This window comes from Ictidomys tridecemlineatus, chromosome 4, assembly GCF_052094955.1.
Source record: "Ictidomys tridecemlineatus isolate mIctTri1 chromosome 4, mIctTri1.hap1, whole genome shotgun sequence".
Taxonomy (NCBI): Eukaryota; Metazoa; Chordata; class Mammalia; order Rodentia; family Sciuridae; genus Ictidomys; species Ictidomys tridecemlineatus.
The window spans coordinates 72,735,795-72,760,029 of record NC_135480.1 but is presented as its reverse complement, the minus strand read 5'-3'; the positions used below and the strand labels follow the sequence as shown (position 1 = coordinate 72,760,029).

General features: G+C 33.7%; 1 protein-coding gene across 7 annotated transcripts in view; it reads left to right on the top strand.

The window, feature by feature from the left end:
* The window catches only part of Dlg2 (discs large MAGUK scaffold protein 2), a 1,969,681-nt gene that overhangs the window by 24,442 nt on the left and 1,921,004 nt on the right, over positions 1 to 24,235 (top strand). For all 7 annotated transcript variants that reach the window (XM_021725176.3, XM_078046781.1, XM_040285028.2 and 4 more), the window contains one exon: positions 6,629 to 6,760. In XM_021725176.3, coding sequence (XP_021580851.2) covers positions 6,629 to 6,760 — 132 coding nt within the window. The remainder of the gene's footprint in view (positions 1 to 6,628; positions 6,761 to 24,235) is intronic.

The window sequence follows — 24,235 nt, the reverse complement described above, 5'->3', positions numbered from 1 at the left end:
CCACATTTTGAATTTTTGATATTTCATCTTATATCTTTCTGTATTGCCTATATCTTCATGTATTTATTTTTCATTACTTTTGTTTTGACTTTAGTTTTCATACTAGATATATCACTGGTTTTTGCACCACATTTACAATATTAGAACATTTCAGCCATGTGTGGTGGTGTATGCCTGCAATAACAGTGATCTAGGGGACTGAGACAAGAGTTTCACAAATTTGAGGCCAGCCTTAGCAACTTAGTGAGATCATTAGCAACTTAGATCCTCAAAATAAAAAGGAGTGGGAATGTAGCTCAGTGGTAAAGTGCCCTTGGATTCAATACCTAATAATGTGAAAACAGACAAAAAAAAAATCAAAAAACCCAGAAAAAACAAAAGCAAACCCTAAAACCAAAACCAAAGCAAACAAGATAATCTTAGAGTATTATGAATTTGTATAATTTTTTATACAAATGTTTAAAAAATGTTTTCTTCTTATTTTTTACCATCTCTTTCTTTCAGTTTGAAGAACTCTATTAGCATTTCTTGTAGGTCTGGTGGAGATATATTCTCTCAGCTTTTGTTTGTTCAGGACTCTTCATCCCTCCTTCGTTTCTAAGATAGCTTTGCTGGGCACAGTATTCTTGGTTGATAGATTTTTTCCCCCAATAAGTATTGTGAAAATCTCAGATTTTCACTCTATCCTAGCCTACGAGGTTTCTGCTGAGATGTCAGGTCTGTTGTTGATAACCATTTATATTATTTCTCTTCTCTTGCAGTCTTGAGAATATTCTCTCTATCTCTCACTTTTGAGAGCTTAATTATGAATATGAAATGTCCTAGGTATAGATGTGGTTGAGTTCAATTTGACTGGTTACCTTTGACCTTCCTGTACCTGGATATTTGTATGTTTCTGTAGGTTTGGGAAGTTTTCTGTTATTTCTTCAAATAAGTTTTTACTATTTTTTTTAATATTCTAGGGCTTTCTTAAACTCAAAAAAGCTGAATATTTGCTCTTTTGATACTGTTTCAAGTTCCTACCTTTCTTTTTCAATCTTCTTCATTCTTTCTTTGTTCTCTTCCAACGGTGCATTTCTTTTTCAAATAAAATGTTTTTTATTTTTGCTAACTATGCATTTTTAAATAGCCTGGCTTTGAGCTCACTAATTCTTTCTTCTATCTATCATGATAGTTGATGCTTTCTAACATATTTTAAATTTTTCTGAGTATACTTTTCATCTCAATAATTTGATTTTTAAAAATGTTTCATCTTTTTTGTTAAGTGCCTTTGTTAGGGGTACAATATTGAAGAATTTCTGTGTGTTTTCTTTAAGTGCATTGAGTTTCCTTAAAATAGCTCTTTTAAATTTTCTGAGAGTTCGCTCATAGTGAATACTACCTGGTTATTTTCTGTCATCTTATTTTAAATATTAGGTGAGGTCATGGTTTCCTGAAAGCTCTTGATGATTCTTGGCATGTGATATCTTCTGGACATTGAAGAATTAGGTATTTATTCCAATCTTTCTAATCTGACTTTGTTTGATCCTATCTTTCCAGAAAATCTAAGTAGGCTACTTGTTTTTCTGTAAGCCTGTAGTTATCTCCACTATTTCAGCATTGGATGGTGCCCAAGCTCACATTTGCCAGGAGTAGCTATTGGTATGCCGTCACTATTTTTGCATTATAGAGCAATGCAAGCCTGGGTTTGTTCCAGATACACTGTTGAGGTATTGTTCAGAAAGAAATAGGAGAGTGCCTTGAAAGAGTAAAGTGCACCTATAAACCTCTTCCTGGAGACAGGGTAGGCCCAGATACCTTTTCCACAGTTACTTCTCTATGGTCAGAAAGAATTCTGCCTGGCTTTGGGCAGAACCTTTGTGGATGAACCAACCTTAGTTCCTATGTCATACCTGTTGCCACCAATGCCATCAAGCTGTGTCATACTTGTAGACCACAGCCTACCAAGACTACCAAGGGACTGCCTTCACCATTCAAGTCTCCATTGTTGAGGTGGACTCATGGCCCAAGACTGCTTCAATCAGCCATAGGTGATGCTACCTGGAATAGAAATCTGATTTACTGGGGCCATGTGTCTTCCCCTGGCAAAGGATCACTTTCAGAGGCTCCATTTATAGGTAAAACTGAGAATGCAGGCTATTAGGTTTTGCTTAGTATTTGATTTCACCAACCAAGCATTAAGGTCCAGGGTAAAGTCTTGTGCTTATTATCCTTTCCTGTCCCCAGCAAATAGGGTTTTGTACCACATTTTGTTGCCTGAGGTTGGTATAGTGTTAGTAAAGGCAGTCCCTTGGCCACCTAGGCCTCCCTACAATCCACAATAAGAAGGGTTGTACCTTAGCCTTATGGTGAAAAGATCTATACAGTTTCAGAGGGCAGTAGGACCAGCACTGCAGCTCTTGGTGATAAAAGCCAATACAGGAGTCCATCCCACCCAGCTTGGGTCTCTTTTTGGTGGTAGAGCAGTTCTAGAACCCCATCTGGGAACATTGGCCTTGAGAAAGCTGTGCTGCACAAGATTGAAGGATGGGTGATAGAGACTGTTCTTTTATCACCAAGGCTAATACTAAGCTGTGACACACCTGAGTCTCACAGTTGCAGGGATCTACATAGAGTTGGGAGAGGGCAGATGTGCCCCAGGCCCACTTCAAGGCTGGAAATGATGCAGTTTGATACATAAATCTGTCCCAATTTGTGCACAGGTCTCCACAGGACCTTCAATTTTGACCAAGTGCTTGTTTTTTTTTGTTTTTTTTTTTTTCAGGGAGGCTGGCACTGGGTTCCAAGACAAAAACACTGTTAGCTTTTCATCCTTGCTCCTCAGAGTTTGAAATCTTGCTCTCAGCTCTGCAGTTGGAGGTTGGAGGAGGGATGTAGCAGCAGTCAGCCTCCTGACCTAAAGTAGTTATAGTGGCTCATGTCATAGCTATTGATCTGGTGGTAGGGATCATGGGGATCTGGCCAGTCCTTGGTTTCACTATGGAAGTCCTGGAACTGTGCTTCAAGTCTAAGGCATGGACTTAATTCTCCCACCCTGAATCAGGAGGCATCTCTTTCCATTTTGAACTCTTTGGAGTTGGGGGAGGGTTGGCACAGGCTCCCTGGGATTCTTTCCTGCCTGCCTTTTTCAATAGATGTTTTTTTTTTGTTGTTGTTGTTTGTTTGTTTGTTATGGTATCTTATCCAATTTCCTTAGCTCCTATGAAGGTACTTTCATGTGTGACTAGCTGTTTAACTTAGTATGTTTATGGGGAGACAATCCTAAATGATCTTACCCAACCACATCTGCCTCCAGAGCACATTCATTTTTTTATATTTCCAACTTTCTTAGGTAAAAAATAACTATATAATGTCTTCCTTCATATATTATTGGCTAATTGAGTTTTTTTTTAAGGGATTCAGCTTGAAATTTTCCTCACTGCTATAAGGTGACATATGAACAGAGATATGAATGAAGTAAAGGAGCAAGCTCTGGATATCTAAGGGAAGAGTGTTTTAGGCAGAATAGCAAGTATAAGGGCTCTGATATATGAGAATTCCTGGGATATTTGAGAAAGAACAGAAATCACTATGGTTGAAATAGGTTGGTCAAGAGGACAGGTATAAGAGCTGAGGCCAGAGAGAGAGTTTTGTTTTGTTGAGACAGGGAGTCACTGAAGGGTTTGAGTTGAGGAATGATATAATCTGATTTATGACTTAAAAAGGTATTTCTGTCTGCTGTGTTTAAAAAAGAATGTGGGAGAGGCAAGGAGGGAGTGAGGAAATGCTGATGAGTGATATTGGCCAAATTATATTGTTATATTGTGTGCATGCACACATATGTAACAATAAGTCCCATCAATATGTATAACTGTAATGCACCATAAAATGTGGAAAAAATTAAAAAAATCCATTTTGCCAAAAAATATGTATGTATAAAGCAAAAATTTAAGGAACTATAACACATTCCTTATTAATAATAGAAAGCTAATAAAATTCTCTCAGAGTTCAATGATCAATATAGACCTGAAATGTCAAGGCTATAGACGAATTGACTCACACAATAAATTGTGTTGGTCCAATAGATAATAGGTAGAATTTTGTACTACAGAGCATAATACACATTATTGTCATGTGTAGACAGAAGAATCATTAAAAAAAAAGAATATGGGATGGCAAAGGTGACAGCATGTAGACTAGTAGGAGATTATTACAATAGTGTAGGGGGCAGATGTTGGTGGCTTTGACCAGTGTGGGAATACTGGAGGTGGTGAGGAGTGATACGATTTTTGCATATAATTTGATGTTAAAGTGCACAGGATTACTGATGGATTAGATTGTGGAATTAGAAGAGAAGAATGAATGATGATTCCAAGAATTTGGACCTGAATTATTGGAAAGATGGGCTAAACATTGCAGGAGAAGCAGATTGAGGGTAATAGATAAGATCAGGAATTCAGTTTTGGTAAGTTTGTGCTCTGTCACATCCAAAAGGAGATGTTGCTTAGAGGTCTAGTGAAGAAAGTGTTTTCAGGAGTGCAATAGCATCAGATACTAATGATGAGTCATGAGAGATGACCGAGGATTGACCTTCGGATTTGTTAAAATGGAGATTAAAGGTGACATTGACAAGTGTTGTTTTAGTGAAATTACAGGAAAGCCTGATTAGAGTGATATCAAACAGAATGAAAGGAAGTGGGGATAGTAATTACTTCATATAGTTCTGCTAACAAAGGGGAACAGAGAAATGGGGACTGTAGTTGAAAAGAAATGAGGAGTCAAGGAACATTTTAAAAGTTACTATTATTTCAGTTTATTTTTATGCTAATGGAAATAATTGAATGGAAAAGAAAAAGGATTGATAATGAAACAAGGTCTTTGAGTAGGTAAGAGGCTAGATACCTTCTCAAGTACAGCAGCTGGCTTTTTTTTTTCTTAATAACTTGGTGGGATTTTTATTGTGAGAAGTCCAGTTTGAAAGAGACACCAGCGAACATTTTTCTAGTGTAAGACCAAGTTTTAAAGGAATTGTGTGATCTAATACTCCCAAATTGGAAAATTAGGTCTTCAATTGCCTAAACCCACAGGTAAACCCCAGTATCCTTAGTTATACTAACAGGATATAGGCTTCCAGGGCAGGGTATCCTCCAGAAAGGGTCATAGAGAAAATGGTCATGGAGAAAAATGGACAAGGGAGATTTCCTCAGTGTGTAAAAATTGGGGCATCCATAGTGATTGACCAAGAAATTCACCCTGTGGTGAATTTTTAAAAATTATTCCCATGTAAGGAGCTGGCTTTTGATAGAAGCACAAATATTTGATCCACAGTAACAGAAGGGAAGATGGAATACATGGATACACTTCTGGGTTAAATCTGCAGATGTTGTGTTAGGAGCTTGTGGAAGTTGTCTTCTGCTTTTCCACAAAATAGGAAGTAATATCATCAGCTGAGAAAGGCTCTGGGAAAGAAGAATGGGAAGATTTAGGAAAAAGGAATGTTTTACATAGAAATATACTGTTTAGTAAATATGAACTATTGCTATAATTGGTACTTAGTCTGTTTTTGGACGGGATAGAAGGCTTTTAAAGTTCAAAGACAATCACCATCTACTACATGCAAAGACAGTGTTGCTTTGGTAATTTTTTTCAAGGATATTTTTCTTTCATGAGAGATATAGACATCTATTCAAGAAGTCTTACTATAACATGGTGTACATTAAGAATGCCTACTATATTTGTGTGTACAAACTGGTTTTGAAAAAGAGGAGATAGAGGTTAATTTTAACCATCAAAGATGATTTTATGGATGAGAGAGCATTTGAATGAGGTCTGGATTAAGGGAAGGTAGGTGTTCAGTTGACTTATCAATTGCTTTATATATACTAGACATGGGGCTAAGCATTGTGCACACATTGTTGTAATTAATTCTAATACCTGTAGGAAGGTGAAGCTTAAAGAGGTTAAGTAATCTGATAAAAGTCAAACCTACTGGTAAGTAGGTTTAGACTCAGATCTAGCTGACAACAACCCCTTTTTAATATAGAACAATGGTTGTTGGGAGAAAGAGTGCTATTGAAGAGAATACTCCAGTACAAGGAGTTAATAGGAACAAAGAAAAGCACAGGTGTGAGAAAACATAGAGAATGTGTGTGTGTGTGTGTGTGTGTGTGTGTGTGTGTGTGTGTGTGTGTGTGCGCGCGCATGCACGTGCATGCACATTGGGAAAAGATGGAACATACAGTGGAAGATAAAACTGAAATATAGGCTGTAATCGGATCATAGAAGGGAGGTTTCAAATGTCATGTTAAATTATCTGGACATTATGTTGCAGGAAGTCATCAATTTTGAGATAGTTTTTCTCTACAAGAGAATCATGTCTACTATGGAGCATCTGGCCAGTATTATAACTCTTTGTTTTGTTTTACAGTTGTAGATTCTTTCGCAAGACAAGACAATAGCAAATAAAAGTGGGCGATTGACATTAAATGTCAAATGTGGTTACCAATTTCATATAATAGTGTATGAATATGTAATTATTTTATTGAATTATTTTGTGTCATGAAATTAGGAACACTGGTATAAAGTATATTAATGTTAGCTTACTATTTTTATAAGGCCATATGTCAGAAATTAAAATTATGTTTTTCAGATACTGACCGAGCCTTATCGTTATTGGAAGAATACTGCAAAAAATTAAGAAAACCAGAGGAGCAGCTGTTGAAAAATGCTGTTAAAAAGGTGATGAGTATATTTAAGAGCAGCTTATTCCAAGCTTTACTAGGTATGTATTATAAAAATTATTCATCTTAATGGTCAGAATTGGGCTTAATAGTTAGAATAATGAGGTCACAGAGTCTGATGTTAACCAAATTTCAAATGGGGATGATTTTCCTAAATACTGGAAGGGAAGATTTGTTTGCTTGTTTTTTTTTCTTATTTAATGTTTACCTAAAAATTGTTATAAAATGTAAGGGATAGGTGATTGAAAAACATAAATATTGACCCAGCAACTCAGGAGGCTGAGGCAAGAGGATGATTTGAGGCCAGCCTTAGCAACTTTGATCCTTAGCAACTTAGAGAGATTCTGCCAGAAATAAAAAAATAAAAAGAACTGGGGACATAGTTCAGTGGTAATGCACCCATGAATTTAATCCCCAGTAGGAACAACAAAATAATTATATGTATATATTTATACATATTTCAAATGAAGATTTGGAAATAAAAATTTTACAGATTAAAAACCCTGAGTGTTTTATTGCAAAAAGTTGAGGACAGCAAATGCTTAAGAAATTGACTTCCTTAAGGAAAGGGATTATCTAATACAAAAATACATTGTGGTCAGTTAGAATCAAAATTTTGCTCTCTTCTTAGAACAAAAATTAAAAGAAACTCTCTTTATCTTTCTTGCTTTTCTAAGGAATGTTTATGATATGAGATTGAAAAATTTATTGATGAAAATTGCAGTGTCTTGAGATTCTTTTCAATTCATCATGAACCCAATCAAATGATGTTTAACCTTAGGTTTACTCTTTTATTTTTTTAATATTATGAAGAAAATAGAGATATGGTTTATTTATGTATGTCTTTATTCATAGATCTTTTGCACTTATGCAAACAGATAGGTTTAACTTCTTTATGATATTGTAAGAGACAAAATAAACAAGCAAAAGACAAATGCCTCTTCCAACAAAAACAATTAATTAAACAATTAAAAAATTTCATTCAGCATAGTACATTTTATTTTATTTTATTATTTACTTTTCTTTGCAATATTGGGAATTGAACCTAGGGCTTTGTGTATGCTAGGTAATAGCCCAGGACATTTTAAAGAAATGACTGACTGTAGTAGACATTTTTATTACTTTTCCCAAGTAATAGTTATTGATATAAAATCTAAAAATAGGAATTTATGAGACTTAATCTTGAAAATAGTTTATTTTTACTATAAATATCTATACTTTTGATAAAACCTCAACTTTATAGTATGATTATAATTTTAAAAATCATTATATTAAAAAAATAAATCAGTTTATGAATAGAAATAGAAGTAAAAAGCTTTACAGGGTTATTTTGCCTGTGGGTTAATTTCTTTAAAATATTCTATTTTGGCTGACAAGAATTAATGACTATAATGAATTATAACTATAATCATTTTAGCTAGTATTAAGTAAAAACAACTCTAAATGGAGTCTTGCAGAATTTAAATAAACATTTGTCTTTAGAGAACAGTATTTTAGAGAACATTTTTAAACCACAAATTTCTCAATTAGAAATTAATAGCATCATCGAATTGATAATTAGTAAAGGCCATTAACAGGCAATGTGTCTAAATAGGTTCATAAAATATGTTTAGTTAAGTCTGGCTACATCTTTTGAGAACTTGAGCTTTTGAGAACTTTATTTAGGAACAGCAACTCCTGATTTGCTGGACTAATATTTATATTTATGATATTTTTTATCATATAACCATTTAATAACACCATTACATAGGGAATAAAAAGACAAATGAGTGATAAAGAATTGCATTTTGCCATTATTTTGACTGAATGATAAGTACCTTGGCTTAAAGTCTATAGTGTAGTTTGAATTTTTCTAATAAAATGAGAGACAATATAATCTGTAAAAAGCTGTTATGTAAGTAATCCCAATACCCAGCTTGGGATGGATAGATTTGCTTTAGCTGGTCTTTTAAAGTCATTTGGGGATAAAGCAGAGTGCAAAGAATAGAGCACTATACTCAAAACATAATTTTCTATTGAATTCTGTGTGGGTAGCTAAATACTGTTTACTAATTTATTATTATTGAATGTTTGAGTGCTTTCATTGTACATTTTCTTTAAAGACTTTAAAGAAAAGCTATATAATCATGTGTATCCTGAAAAAGATTCATATCTTTATAAAAGCATAAGGAGTGAGCCACAAGACAAATAGGGTGTTTTTTTTTTTAATCGTCTATTGTTTGCTTTTTGTTTGAACCAACACCCTCCTTTTTTTTTGGTTACAAGTAATGGAAGATACTGGCTCTACCTATTGACTGGTATCTAGATAAGCAGTACAGTGAAAAAATACCTTGAATAAATTTCAACTAACTGCTTAAATAGAGGGAATCATAATGCAGATTATAATTACCATGTGTAGTAATCATAGTAAAATGAAGCACTATTAATTACTACAGCATGTGTTATAATATTTACATGTGACCAGAAAAACCAAACTCTTTCTCTACAGACAAAAAGAATACTTCTAAGAATAAATATTATCCCCCTTTTGTAGTCCTTTAAAATCAAAGACAAAAAACCAAAAAGCTAGTGTGTCTTAGGTGGTATAATCTTCGAGGACTAGAAATTTTTCTACATAACTGTGATCAGTATTATAGTGTGTAAAAGCATTCTATAAATGAGTTCTTTGATAACATAGCAAAGATATTATGCTTTTTTCAATTTTAAAATATAATTTTATCTGATTATAAAAGGTATATATATTTATTTTGTATTTTTTAAAATGAAGAAAATGAAAGAATATGAAACTCAATATTAAAATATTTTTAAAATGGTAAATAGGATCTCTGATTAACATGGAGAATGATGAATTATTTAACTTACTTCGTTCTTCTAAAATTTTCATGTTATTTATTTTGATTTTCCACTTACCAATAACTGACACTGAAAAAGACACAATGAAAATCAATGATTTTCACTAGTGTACAAAACAAACAAGTATCTGAGCAGTATGCTAGAAACTACACATTTAGATGTTAGTCTTAGGGTGACATCTTGTGGTGCTACTAAGGAAAAAATTTATCCAGTGGATAATTACAGTTTTATGATAATTGCAATATCAACAATATCCAGAGACTGAATATGAGTGAATTGGAACTCCAAGTGTTTTACAAATTAGTTTGAGTCTCTCTAGTTTAGACTAGCTAAAACATTCAGATTTTCAAGGTACTTTATTAGGTTATTTTTTCTTTAGGTAATGAGAAAGCAAGTTGAAACTTTTTTTAAAAAATTCTTTTGATACTTGTCTTTTAGATCAACTTTGAAAATTTAAAGATCTGTATTAACAACATATTTATTTGTGAAAACCATTTTAATATAATGAGTCAGTTCATTTTCAGATATCTAACATAAATGTTTTTGTAACTTACTGAAAATTATGCATTTTTAGTCATTACTTAAAAAAATATTGAAATAATTACATACATATTTCATAGATTTTAATCCTTTCTGAAACCTTATTAGTCTCATTTAATTAATTTATTCCTTTGTTTCACTACCTTGTTTGAAGGGGAATTCTTTTGAAAGACAGAACAGGCAGTAAAACTATACTTTCTTTAAACCTCTACTAATAGTAACATTTCAGAAAAGTGCTTATCTTGTTTTATGCAGGCTTTTGAGACTTACATGTCAGATTTTGTGTTAGAATAGGATACTTTTTATTTTCATAAAGTTTAATAGAGAATCCTATGGATATTTGAGATTACTGGCAGTAGTGATGATATAGTAGATGAGCTACATATTGATCTATCATCTCCTTGTTGAAGGTGTCTACCACATCCTACATACTAGAAGCTTTAATTAGCTCTTTCATTATTTCTCAGAGACTTCTCTCTCTCTCTCTTTCTGTGTGTGTGTGTGTGTGTGTGTGTGTGTGTGTGTGTGTGTGTGTGTGTGTATGTGTGTATGTGTTGAGGATTGAACCTAGGACCTTGCTAGGACCTTGTGCATGTCAGGAAAGCACTCTACCACTGAGCACTGTCTCTGGTCCTCTCATAGCCTTTTATTAATATTACTATAAGATACTTACCATTTCACTTTCTGAGAAATTGAATATATTTGTGTTCTCTTAATTAAGTCTGAAGTTGAAAGTAGAAGTTATAGCTAATTAACTTTTAAACCCTCAGTATATGGACCATTAACAATAGACCTTCAATATTTTTTAATTTATTTACTCAACAATCATTTTAAAAATAATTCCTATGTGTTAGACATTGTGTTAGCAGTAGCTAAAACATTCATATTTTCAAGGTACTATATTAGGTTATTAGGAATACATTAGTCAACTATGGAGGACAGTGCTTACCCTTATGAGCAAGTGGAGGAAATCAAATAGGGGTAAAGGCACAAAATAAATGTGTTAGAGTTTTATCACTTTTAGTTTGAGTTAAGTAAAAACACATTTTCCCATTATAGTAATTCTAATGTCATATATTTATTTAAAAATAATGTTTGAAAACATCATGGCTATTTTGGTTTTAGCTATTAATATATACTTTTTGTCACATGATCATAAGGAAATCAAGGAATTTTACAGTAATATGATTTTGGAACAACTTGGCTCTAAACTTCTAAAATAGAGATTATTAAAGGTGGTTCTTTGACTAGCAGTACCAGACACCTGTGAACTTTTGATTAGCATTCTAAAACTCTTGGGTCTCATCCTAGATATACTGAATGAGAAACTCTGGAAGTCAGGTTCAGCAATGTCTTAATAACTCTTCTTAGGGCTGGGGTTGTAGTTCAGTGGTAGAGCACTTGGCTTGCACATGTGAAGCACTGGGTTTGGTCCTCAGCACTACATAAACATAAATAAATGAAATAATGGTATTGTGTCCATCTATAACTAAAAAAAATTCTTTAAAAAAACTCTTCTTGGTGATTCTGAGGCATTCAGAAATTTAAGAACATGTGTCAAGGAAGATAATGTAATATTTGAATGTTATTAATGAATTTGAAGAATATGACAGTGGCATTTCTTCATTCTTAGGTTTTATAAGAATGTCTTTGACAAATTAAATGAAACATTATTATTCTGGGACATATCTTGAGTACTTTGAAAATTCATAAGTACCTAAATATCATTATGGCATCCAATTTTTCTTTAAAAAATAATCTAAAGTAGTAAATGGGCAAAATAACTAAACAAATACTTCTCAAAAGAAGAAATACATATTCCCAACAAATACATGAAAAGAATTTCAATATCCCTAGCAATTAGGGAAATGTAAATCAAAATTGCATTGACACTTCAACTACTCTAGTCAGAATGGCAATTATCAAGAATACAAATAGTAATAAACGCTGGCGAGAATGTTGGGGGAATTGTACACTCATACACTTTTGGTGGGACTACAAATTAGTACAACCACTTTGGAAAGCAATATGGGGATTCCTCAAAAAAAACTAGGAATGGAACCACTATATTATCCAACTATCCCAATCCTTTGTATTTATCCAAAAAGAACTAAAATCAGCATACTATAGTGATATGGTCACATCAATATTTATAGCAGCACAACTCACAATAGCCAAATTATAGAACCAGCCCAAGTGCCCACCAACAGATGAATGGATTAAAAAATGTGATATGTATACACAATGGAGTATTACTCAGCCATAAAGAAGAATGAAATTATGGCATTTGCTGATAAATGGATGGAACTGGAGACCATAATTCTAAGTGAAATAAGCCACATCCAGAAAGTCAAAGGTCAAATGTTTTCTTTCATATGTAGAAGATAGATCAAAATAAGGGGGAAAAAGTATGTGTGTGTGGGTGAATCCTGTGAAAATAGAGGGGAGATCAGTGGAATAGAAGATGAGAATTGAGGGGGAAGGAAGTGGAGACAGCAAAAGGGAAGAATGGTAGAATGAAATTGACCAAATTATACTATGTGTGCTTATGCATATACCACAGTGAATTTCACCTTTATAGCTCTAAAGCACTGATTAAAAATACTATAAACAATAAGGGCTGGGTTGTAGCTCAGTGGTAGAGCTCTTGCCTACCATGTGTGAGGCACTGGGTTCAATTCTCAGTACCACGTATAAATAAATAAAAATAAAGTTCTATCAACAACTAAAAAAATTAAATTTAAAAAATAGAAGGAAGACCAATAGAGCAGAGGCAGAGGAACAGGAGCCAGGGGCAGGGGGCGGGGGGCGGGAGAGAAAGTACTGGCAACTGGAGTGGAGCAAATTATATTCTATGCTTGTATGATTATGTTAAGTGAATCACATTATTATATATAACTATAATGCACTAATAAAAAACATGGGAAAAATACAATAGTATATCTGAAACATTTAAGTGATTTTTTCCCACCTTTGAATACTTAGTGATAGTATCTACCTGTACTGCTTTTGATAGAGAACAGCAATGCTACATTGAGATCCTGATATTGGGTTATTTAAAAGAAGCATATACATTTAGGGAATTCTTGTGGCCATTCACAATCTCAAAGCACATGCTGTACTGAAACAAAGAAATTTCTTGGTATGGACCTTCAAAAAGTCTTAACTGTTTAAAAACATTAAATGTTAAAATCTTAGATGTTTAAGGAGAAATTGACAATTAAAGTCAGTTAAAAATGTAACATTCACTTACATGTAAAAAAGTTCAAGACAGCATATAATCTAGATTTATACTCTGTACAGTGCTGTAGGAGTTCAGAGAATCATGGGGTTATTATAGATTAGTATTACAATGGGAACTTTTATGTAAAATTAAGTTTAAACAATCTTGTCACTAATTGGATTTGTGTTACAAGAGAAGAAATGTTCTCATCCATTCACACATTAGCTCACTTACTAGATATTTTTTGAATACTGTATCAAGCAATGTGATGCATACTTGGGAGGCAAACATTAAATAGCATTGAATACATGATTGTGGTGAGTACTATAAAAGAGAAGCAGAGGGTACTATGAGTTAGAGGCTTAAGTTTAGCAGTAAATCAGGGAAAGCTTTATAAGAAAGTGGTATTTGAAGTAGTGAAAATCATAAAAATTCTTAAATATGCAAAGGAGAATCAGCAAATGGATCTGACTGGAACAGGGGTTCAAGAAGCTCTTGATATTTATAGTTTTAAAATGTCCTCTAGGAGCTGGAGATAGCATCTAATACATTACAGTCTTAAGTTTGAAAGTAAACTTGGGAATTAAGAGGAGTAAGCATAAAGCATGACTCAAACAATTCTTGTAATTTCCTTTGTTAAACTACCATATTTAAATGTGCTTAGTTGTTTGTTTTATGTCAGGCAGGAGCAAGTATTTCTTAAATTTGATAATGTGGGTTGGATGCCATGAATTGGACTAGATCATTCTTGGCCCTGGACTTTGTATATTACTGCAAGATTTATGTCACCAGATGGCACTATTTAACTAAATTTATGTGCTTTGGATGTTTATAAGGCGGTTGTTTCTAAGTAAAGGATGCTTTATTTGTGCGATAGTAGAAATAGGAAAAATAAATGTATTTTCATGGCATATGAGATTACACAGTAAGAAGGTTAAATCAAAAGGTTTTTGGGGAACATGAAAGGATCTGGTGATTTCTGCTCAGTATGTAATAAATGAAAATTTGGGATGATCAATAAAACTAATATGTGGCAGCTAGGAAAACGTAGAACACAATAGATTTCCCATCTAGGTTTTTCTATAGCAAACATGCTAATCTTACTAATATTAAGGTGTTGAATCTTTCAGTTCTTCAACAATTTTTAGGGAGTTTATGTGCATAATAACAAAAATATAAAGAAGATTTAATAGATTATTTTAGGAATAGTCCCTTTAAAATGTCCTCAAATAGGTTGGTAATAATATGTAAAAAATTGTTAATAGACAAAATGTTCTATTGAACTATATAATAAAATTAATGAAGATATCTTCTTGGTATAAGCAGCTACCTGAAGGAAATCCATATTTATCATTTGGTTAAATACTTCTTTACTACTTATCCTACCTTTAAGTAGAATCAATCACTTTCTCTCTAATGTGCCTGTAGTATTTGCTCACATTCTTGGAGTAGCACCTATTGTGTTGCCCTATTGTTAGATGATCACACATTGATTTCCCTCAGTTGACCTTGAGCCTCTTGAATTCAGGCCTGATTCTAATGCAGCCATGTGTAGTATGGAATGTCCTGCTTTACATTTTTTTTCATTTGATAAAATATATTTCAGTTCCTACTATATAAGGGGCATTATGTTAGGTCCTGGGGATTTTGTGACAAGAGAGATGTGGAATGTTTTCATGGAGCTTGTGGTCTATTAAGGCTGATAGAAATAAGTAAGTATAATTTTGATGAGAACTTTTTGGATTAAACAGATCAAATCATGAGGAGTTTCTTGAACTGGTGAAATTCACATATTTATACTGTGTTAACAATATTTAGATAGTTTGTTTATCAAAACCTTCTAGTAGCTTTCTATTAATCTTGGACTGATATTTAAGCATCTACCTTTAAGATTCTCTATCATCCCTACCTACCTACTTCTCTTATCTGTTTTATTCCTACTCACTGTACTCCAGCACACCAAATTTATTTTCCTTGCTAAATGCTGTCCCAGGACATTTCACTTGTTTCCTTTTGTCTAGAGTGCCTTTATACACAGATCTTCAAATCAGGCTTATCTTATTATCTAGGTTTCAAAAGTGCATTTCTACTGCACTCCTTATCTTCCCCCAAGTCATATCTATCCCATTATCCTGTTTTGGTTTTAACACTGAATGTATTACTAAACCAAATTTCTCTATGTGTTTACTGGATAACTTTCTCCACTGAAATACAAATTTCCAAAGAATGACCATCTTGCTTTATTTTGTCTTACTTTTGCTGTTCTTTTATATTAACTATGTGCCTTGCACATAATAACCACTAAATAAATTTTTGTTAAGTGAATGGATGGATAATTGAGTTGCAGGCCTGGTACTGTTTGATGCTTAAGTTAGACCTTTGTGCTCAATTGAAAGGGATTTAAAGCTTAAGCAAATAGGGCTTTATTTAGATTTTTTTTTTGGTCAATGGACCTTTATTTTATTTTATTTTAATTTATTTTTATGTGGTGCTGAGAATTGAACCCAGTGCCTCATACATGCCAGGCAAGTGCTCTGCCACTGAGCCACAACCCCAGCCCAAGGGCTTTATTTTTATTATATGACATCCAAAGATAGGCAGTTACTGGCATTTAATCAGCATCTCCAGAAAGTACTAGCCAACAGCTCTGCAATTATTCTTGTATTTCTCTCATGTTTGTTATTTTATTGCCATAACTTGGTTTCTGTAGTCCTAGATACCATATCTAACAAAAGTATATGAAGAAGGGGAATAACAACTTTAGTTGTTGTTCTTTTCTTTTCAAGAAAGCAAACAGCCCTCTAGTGCTATCACCTAGGTCTTATCTCCTTTTCAATACATATTTTCTTTATATCAGCCTGGCCTGAACTAACTGAAATATCCCATGGCCACCACTAACTCAAGGCAGACTGAGATATGTAAAAAAATGTCATGTTATTTAAACCAACCATGCATCACTGGGATGAGCATATTGTTGCTCCTCACAAGATGGGGGTTCCATTAGTGTAGAAAAAGGGGACAATGGGTATTGTATAGAAAATTAATGGTATTTATTATGCATATGTTTTATGTAGTCCTCCTCGTCTAGATATTTATTATTAATGCTATTTTATAGACACAAAAACTGAAATTCAAAGACATTATATAATTTGATTAAGATTAGATAATTTTAAGCTCCATGATTAAAGTTGGATGTAGGGAATCTGAACAAGAAATTAGAGAACCACAGAAGGCAAGGCAGAACACTGATTCTGTCAGAGAGCTTATAGAAACTTGATTGAATCTTCTTAAGCAGAAGAAAAGACCTGAGAGAAAACTATCTTCCATCATGAAAGGGAACTGAAAGTCCAGCTGATTGCATTCCCCCCTTTCCAGCCATGTGATATATGATATTAGTTAATTCACTTGGTCTTTCTGGACCTCAATATCTTAATTAATAAAATTAGAGGATTTCCCCTTCTTCTTAACTACATGGTTATTTATTTATTTATTTATTTAAAAAAATACCTCTGAGTACCTAAAGCTTTACATTTTAAAATTTGTTCTTTTTAGATATACATAATAGTAGAATGTATTTTGACATATTATACATACATGGAGTATAACTTATTCTAATTAGCATCCCATTCTTGTTGAACATGATGTGGAGTTCCAATGGTCATGTATTCATATATAAACATAGGAAAGTTATGTTTGATTCATTCTACTTTCATTCTACTTTATTCTTTCCTATTTCCATTCTTCTTCCCTTCCCTTCATTCCCCTTTGCCTAATCCAGTGAACTTCTATTCTTTGTCCCTGCCCCCCACATTGTGTGTCAGCATCCACATATAAGAAAGAACATTTGCCCTTTGTTTTTTTTTTCTGGGATTGACTTATTTCACCTAGCATGATAGTCTCCAGTTCAATCCATTTACCAGCAAAAGTTATAAATTTATTCCTTTTTATGGCTGCATAATATTCAACTGTGTATATATATCACATTTTCTTTATTCGTTTATCTCTTGAAGGGCACCTCGATTGGTTCCATAGCTCAACTATTGTAAATTAAGCTGCTATAAACACTGATGTGGAGGTGTCACTGTAGGAGGCTGATTTTAAGTTCTTTGGGTATAGACTGAGGAGTGGGATAACTGGGTCAAATGGTAGTTCCATTCCATGTTTTCTGAGGAATCTCCATACTGTTTTCCATAATGGTTGCACCAATTTTCAGTGCCACCAGCAATGTATGAGTGTACCTTTTCCCCCACATCCTTGCCAACATTTATTGTTGCTCGTATTCTTGATAATTGACATTATGACTGGAGTGAGATGAAATCTCAGGTAGTTTTGATTTGCATTTCTCTAACTGCTAGAGATGTTGAACATTTCTTCGTGTATTTGTTTATCAATTGTATTTCTTCTGTCAAATGTCTTTGCAGTTCCTTAGCCCATTTATTGATTAGGTTATTCATTTTTTTGGTGTTGAATTTTTTTAGTTCTTTATATATCCTGGAGATTAATGCTGTATCTGAGGTGCATGTGGTAAAGTCTGTAGGCTCTCTCTTCACATTATTGTTTCATTTTCTGTGAAGAAGCTTTTTAGTTTGATATCATCCCATTTATTCTTTATTTTACTTCTTGCACTTCAGGAATCTTATTGAGGATGTTAGTTAGTAAGCCAACATGATGGAGAGTTGGGCTAACATTTTCTTCTAGTAGGCGAAGGGTCTCTGCTCTAATGCAAAATACTTGATTCACTTTGAGTTGAATTTTATACAGGGTGAGAGATGGGGTTCAATTTCATTCTGCTACCAGAGATTTCTTATTTTTCTCAGTACCACTTGTTGTAGACACCCAATGTATGTTTATGACACCTTTGTTTAGTATAACTGTATTTTTATGGGTTTGTCTTTGTGTTCTCTGTTCTGTACCTTTGGTCTACCTGTTCTTTTTGGTGGCAATATCCATGGTCCTTTATGATTTTCACTTAAGATGGATCCAAATTGAGTTTCTGTTTTCTCTACTTTTTTCTGATTTGATTTTCTTGTTACACCTTGTCACATGCTTCCTTAATATGTAGTTTTATCCTTAGCAATCTTTTTACTAAATCAACCATATGGAAAGAATAATGATTTAGGTATGGCACTTTCTTCTTGGTTAGTAGTAATTTTTAAATTGCTTTCCATGAGAAAAAGCAACATCTGTCTTAAAAACACTTTTATTTTTAACAATATAAGAAGAAAAGGGGCAAAATTCCATTGATAAATATATATGTTTTTTTCCTTAGGAAAGTAAAGTCAGAGTCTGGGAGAACAGGAGGAACCTGTGAGTGTGGGTGGGGATGAATGATTTAACTATTCATCTGCTTTGGTAAGGTAAGGTAGTGCATTAAGCACCCTAGGAACAGCATTCTTTTTGAAAGAAGCTATTTAATATCCTCATAATGATCAAAGCTATTATAGTTTATTTTAAAAATTTAAATTTTAAATTTATAGTTTTATTTTAAAAATTTTTAAATTTATAGTTTATTTTAAAAAATTCTGTGGATGGCCATATTTAATGGTCTCATTATCATAGAGTTTTCCCAGATAGATAGAGGCTGCATTTCAAATTCATGATAAGAAAATAAAAAAGTACTTCCCTATATATGATATAGGGAAAGTGAAAGGGGAGGGTGAGGAAGGAAGGGAACATAGGTATAAGAAAGATGGTGGAATAAGATGTACATCATTACCCTAGGTACATGTTATAAAGACACAAATGATGTGACTCTACTTTGTGTACAACCAGAGAAATGAAAAACTGTGCTCTATATATGTACTATGAATTGAAATGCATTCTGCTCTCATGTATAATTAGAATAATGAAATAAAATTTTAAAAAATAATATAATTGAAAGTGACTCAGGAAAAGTTAAGGTCAGAGATCCTTTGCCTGGTCACAATTACCACACGCACCACCATATGTATTCTAGTGTAGATGAGCAGTATCAAGTACCTTAAAAGGCAGGTAGCCTTCCAAACACTCCCTAATAGGAAACTAGCAGATAGAAGCTCAGCTCTTACCAGGGATAACTTCAATTCTCACTCGCTTGATCACATTGTTCTTTTTCTACTTCTCCCTTTCTATTTCACAAATCTATTCCCTAGGTATGAAAAAGACTGAATTTTCCAAAGTTCCTCCATAATAATTTCATAATCCCCCTCATCCCCATTATGGATCAGCATCCACTTATTAGAGAGAACATTCGGTCTTTGGTTTTTTAGTATTGGCTTACTTCACTTAGCATGATATTCTCCAACTCCATCCATTTACCTGCAAATGCCATGATTTTATTCTCTTTTAATGCTGAGTAATATTCCATTGTGTATATAAACCACAGTTTCTTTATCCATTCATCTATTGAAGGTCATCTAGGTTGCTTCCACAATTTAGCTAAATGGAGAAAAATTAAAAGCATTCTCTCTAAAAACTGGAACAAGTCAGGAATGCCCTCTTTCACCACTTCTATTTAACATAGTTCTTGAAACTCTAGCCAGAGCAATCATACAAAAGAAATTAAAGGGATAAGAAGAAGAAAAGAAGAACTCAAACTATCACTATTTGCTGACGACATGATTCTATACTTACAGGATCCAAAAAATTCTACCAGTAAATTTCAAGAACTAATAAATGAATTCAGCAGAGTAGCAGGATATGAAATCAACATCCATGAATCAAATACATTTCTGTACATCAGTGATGAATCCTCTGAAAGAGAATATAGGAAAGAGAAATTAGGCTGATCAAAAATAGGCTGATAAATAGCCTCAAAAACAAAACAAAACAAAAACAAAAAAACTTGGGAATCAACTTAATGAAAGAGGCAAAAGATCTCTGCAATGAAAACTACAGAATGCTTTTCCTATATATATCCCTTTAATTTCTTTCATCTAATTGCTATGGCCAGTGTTTCAAGAACCATGTTGAATAGAAGTGGTGAAAGAGGGCATCCCTGTCTTGTTCCAGTTTTTAGAGGGAATGCCTTCAATTTTTCTCTGTTTAGAATGGTTGACCTGAGGCTTAGCATAGATAGCCTTTATGATGTTGAGATATGTTCCTGTTATCCCTAGTTTTGAACATAAAGGGGTGCTGTATTTTGTCAAATGCTTTTTCTGTGTCTATTGAGATGATGGTATGACTCTTATCTTCAAGTCTATTGATGTGATGAATTACATTTATTGATTTCCGTATGTTGAACCAACCTTGCATCCCTGGGATGAATCCCACTTGATAATGGTGCACAATCTTTTTGATATGTTTTTGCATTCGATTTGCCAGAATTTTATTGAGAATTTTTGCATCTATGTTTATTAGAGATATTGGTCTGAAATTTTCTTTCTTTGATGTGTCTTTGCCTGGTTTTGAGATCAGGGTGATATTGGCCTCATAGAATGAGTTTGGAATTACTGCCTCTTCTTCTATTTTCTGAAATAAATTGAGGAGTATTTGTATTAGTTCTTCTTGAGAGGTTTTGTAGAACTCGGCTGTGTATTCATCCCGTCCTGAGCTTTTCTTGGTTGGTAGGCTTCTGATGACATTTTCTACTTCCTCACTTGATATTGGTCTGTTTAAATTTGTGTATAGCTTCCTGACTCAATCTGGGAAAATTGTATGACTTAAGAAATTTGTCAATGCCTTCAAAGTCTTCTATTTTATTGGAGTATAAAATTTCAAAGTAATTTCTAATTATTTCTGTATTCTGTATTTCTGTAGAGTCTATTGTGATCTTAACTTTTTCATCATGTATAGGAAAAGAAGACCTTAAATTAACACTATTTGCTGATGATATGATTCTATACCTAGAAGACCCCCCCAAAAAAAAACTCCACCAGGAAGCTTCTAGAACTAATAAATGAATTCAGCAAAGTAGCAGGATAGAAAATCAACACCATAAATAAAAGGCATTTCTATATATGAGTGAAAAATCCTCATTTTTGAAAAATTGAAAAATCCTCTGAGAAGGAAATGAGGAAACTACCCCATTCACAATAACCTCAAAAAAAAAGATACTTGGGAATCAACCTAATGAAAAAGGTGAAAGATCTGTACAATGAAAACTACAGAACCCTAAAGAGAGAAATAAAAGAAGACCTTAGAAGATGTAAAGATATACCTTGCTCCCAGATAGGCAGAATTAATATTATCAGAATGACCATACTACCAAAAGCACTATACAGATTTAATGCAATTCCAATCAAAATTCCAATGGCATTCCTCATAGAAATAGAAAAATCAATCATGAAATTCATCTGGAAAAATTAGAGACCTAGAATAGTTAAAGCAATCCTTAGCCGGAAGAGTAAAGCAGGTGGCATTGCTATACCAGACCTTAAACCATACTACAGAGCAATACTAACAAAAACAGCATGGTATTGGCACCAAAACAGATTGGTAGACCAGTGATATAGAATAGAGGACACAGAGACTAACCCACAAAATTACTATTATATTAGACAAAGGTGCCAAAAACATGCACTGGAGAAAAGATAGCATCTTCAACAAGTGGTGCTGGGAAAACTGGAAATCCATATGCAACAAAATACAATTAAATCCCTATCTCTCACCATGCCCAAAACTTAACTCAAAATGGTTCAAGGACCTAGGAACTAAACCAGAGACTCTGCATCTAATATAAGAAAAAGTAGGCCCTAATCTTCATCATGTGGGATTAGGCCACAACTTCCTTAATAAGACTCCTATAGCCCAAGAATTAAAACTAAGAATCAATAAATGGATTGGAATCAAAATAAAAAGTTTCTTCTCAGCAAAAGAAACAATATGTGAGGTGAATAGAGAGCCTACATCTGGGGAGCAAATTTTTACCCCTCACACATCAGATAGAGCACTAATCTCTAGTGTATATAAAGAACTCAAAAAGCTAAGCACCACAAAAACAAAAACAACAAACAAACAACAAACAAACAAACAAAAACCTCACAAATAACCCAATCAATAAATGGGCCAGGGACCTGAACAGACACTTCTCAGAAGAGGATATACAATCAATCAACAAATATATGAAAAAATGCTCATCATCTCTAGCAATGAAAATCAAAACTACTCTAAGATAGCAACTCACTCCAGTCAGAATGGCAGCTATTCTGAAGACAAACAACAAGTGTTGGTGAGGATGGGGGGAAAAAGGTACACTCATACATTGCTAGTGGGACTGCAAATTGGTGCAGCCAATATGGAAAGCAGTATGGATATTCCTTGGAAATTTGGGAATGGAACCACCATTTGACCCAGCTATTCCTCTTCTCAGACTATACCCAAAGGACTTAAAAACAGCATACTACAGGGACACAGCCACATCAATGTTTATAGCAGCAGAATTCACAATAGCTAAACTCTGGAGCTGACCTAAATACCCTTCAGTGGGTGAATGGATAAAAAAAATGTGGCATATATACATAATGGAATTTTAATCATCAATAAAAGAGAATAAAATCATGGCATTTGCAGGTAAATGGATGGTGTTGGAGAAGATAATGCTAAGTGAAGTTAGCCAGTCCCCCCAAAACAAATGCCAAATGTTTTCTCTGATATAAGGAGTCTGACTCATAGTGGGGTAGGGAAGGGGAGCATGGGAGGAATAGATGAATTCTAGAGAGAGCAGAGGGTGGGAGGGAAAGGGACGAGGCAGGGAATTAGCAAGGATGATGGAATGTGATGGACATCATTATCCAAAGTACATGTATGAATACACAAATTGGGTATCAACATACTTTATATACAAACAGATATGAAAAATTGTGGTATATATGTGTAATAAGAATTGTAATGCAAAAAAAAACCCAAAGTGCATGTATAAAGACATGAACTTACGTGACCATACTTTATATGAAAAATTGAGCTCTATATGTGTAATAAGAATTGCAATGCATTCTGCTGTCATGTATTTAAAAAATCAAAATAAATTAAAAAACTACAGAATGCTAAAGAAAGAAATTATAGAAGACCTTAGAAGATGGAAAGATCTCTCTTGTTCTTGGATAGGCAGAATTAATATTGTCAAAATGACTATACTACCAAAAGCACTATACAGATTTAATGCAAATCCAATCAAATTCCCAACAACATTCCTTGTAGAAGTAGAAAAAACAATCATGAAATTTATCTGTAAAAATAAGACACCCAGAATAGCTAAAGCAATCCTTAGCAAGAAGAGTGAAGCAGGTGGCATCACTATACAAGACCTTAAACTATACTACAGAACAATGGTAACAAAAACGGCACAGTATTGGCACCAAAATAGACTTGTAGACCAATGGTACAGACTAGAGGACACAGAAACAAACCCACATAAATACATAGACAAAGGCACCAATTATATTGTGACATTGTCAGTATGGAGAGTCTGAAAGGGGAGTTTCTGGCAGGAAGTCATCTAATGGAAGTGAGATGGCTTTGTGGAAGGGTCTGCCTGTTGATGGAGGCTGATTAGAAATTATAAATTGACATAAGGAAGGACTGTAGGAGTGTAGTATCGATGGAACCGAAGAAGAGTATGGTCAACTAGGCTGGGCATCTTGGAATGTTACCTAAACCAAAAGAATGGACCCTAAGTCCCAGAAAGTGGACTTATGTTCCATGTGAATGACTGGCAATATGTCCAGTGATCAGATGGCCAGGGATACTGCCCAGAGGAGACAAAAGACTATGTGTAAAACTAGTGAACTCATCTTATTTCTATCCTTAGTACTATGATGGCAGATAAGCAATATACTTTCTCTTTAATTTTGTACTCCCTTACACACCTTGGCACTATTTTAGAGAAAGAAGCAAGAAGGAAGCTATATAATTAGCTATTTTAGCTAGGAAGAACTATTTATTTATTTATTTTAAAATTTTGTTCTAATTTGTTATACATGAC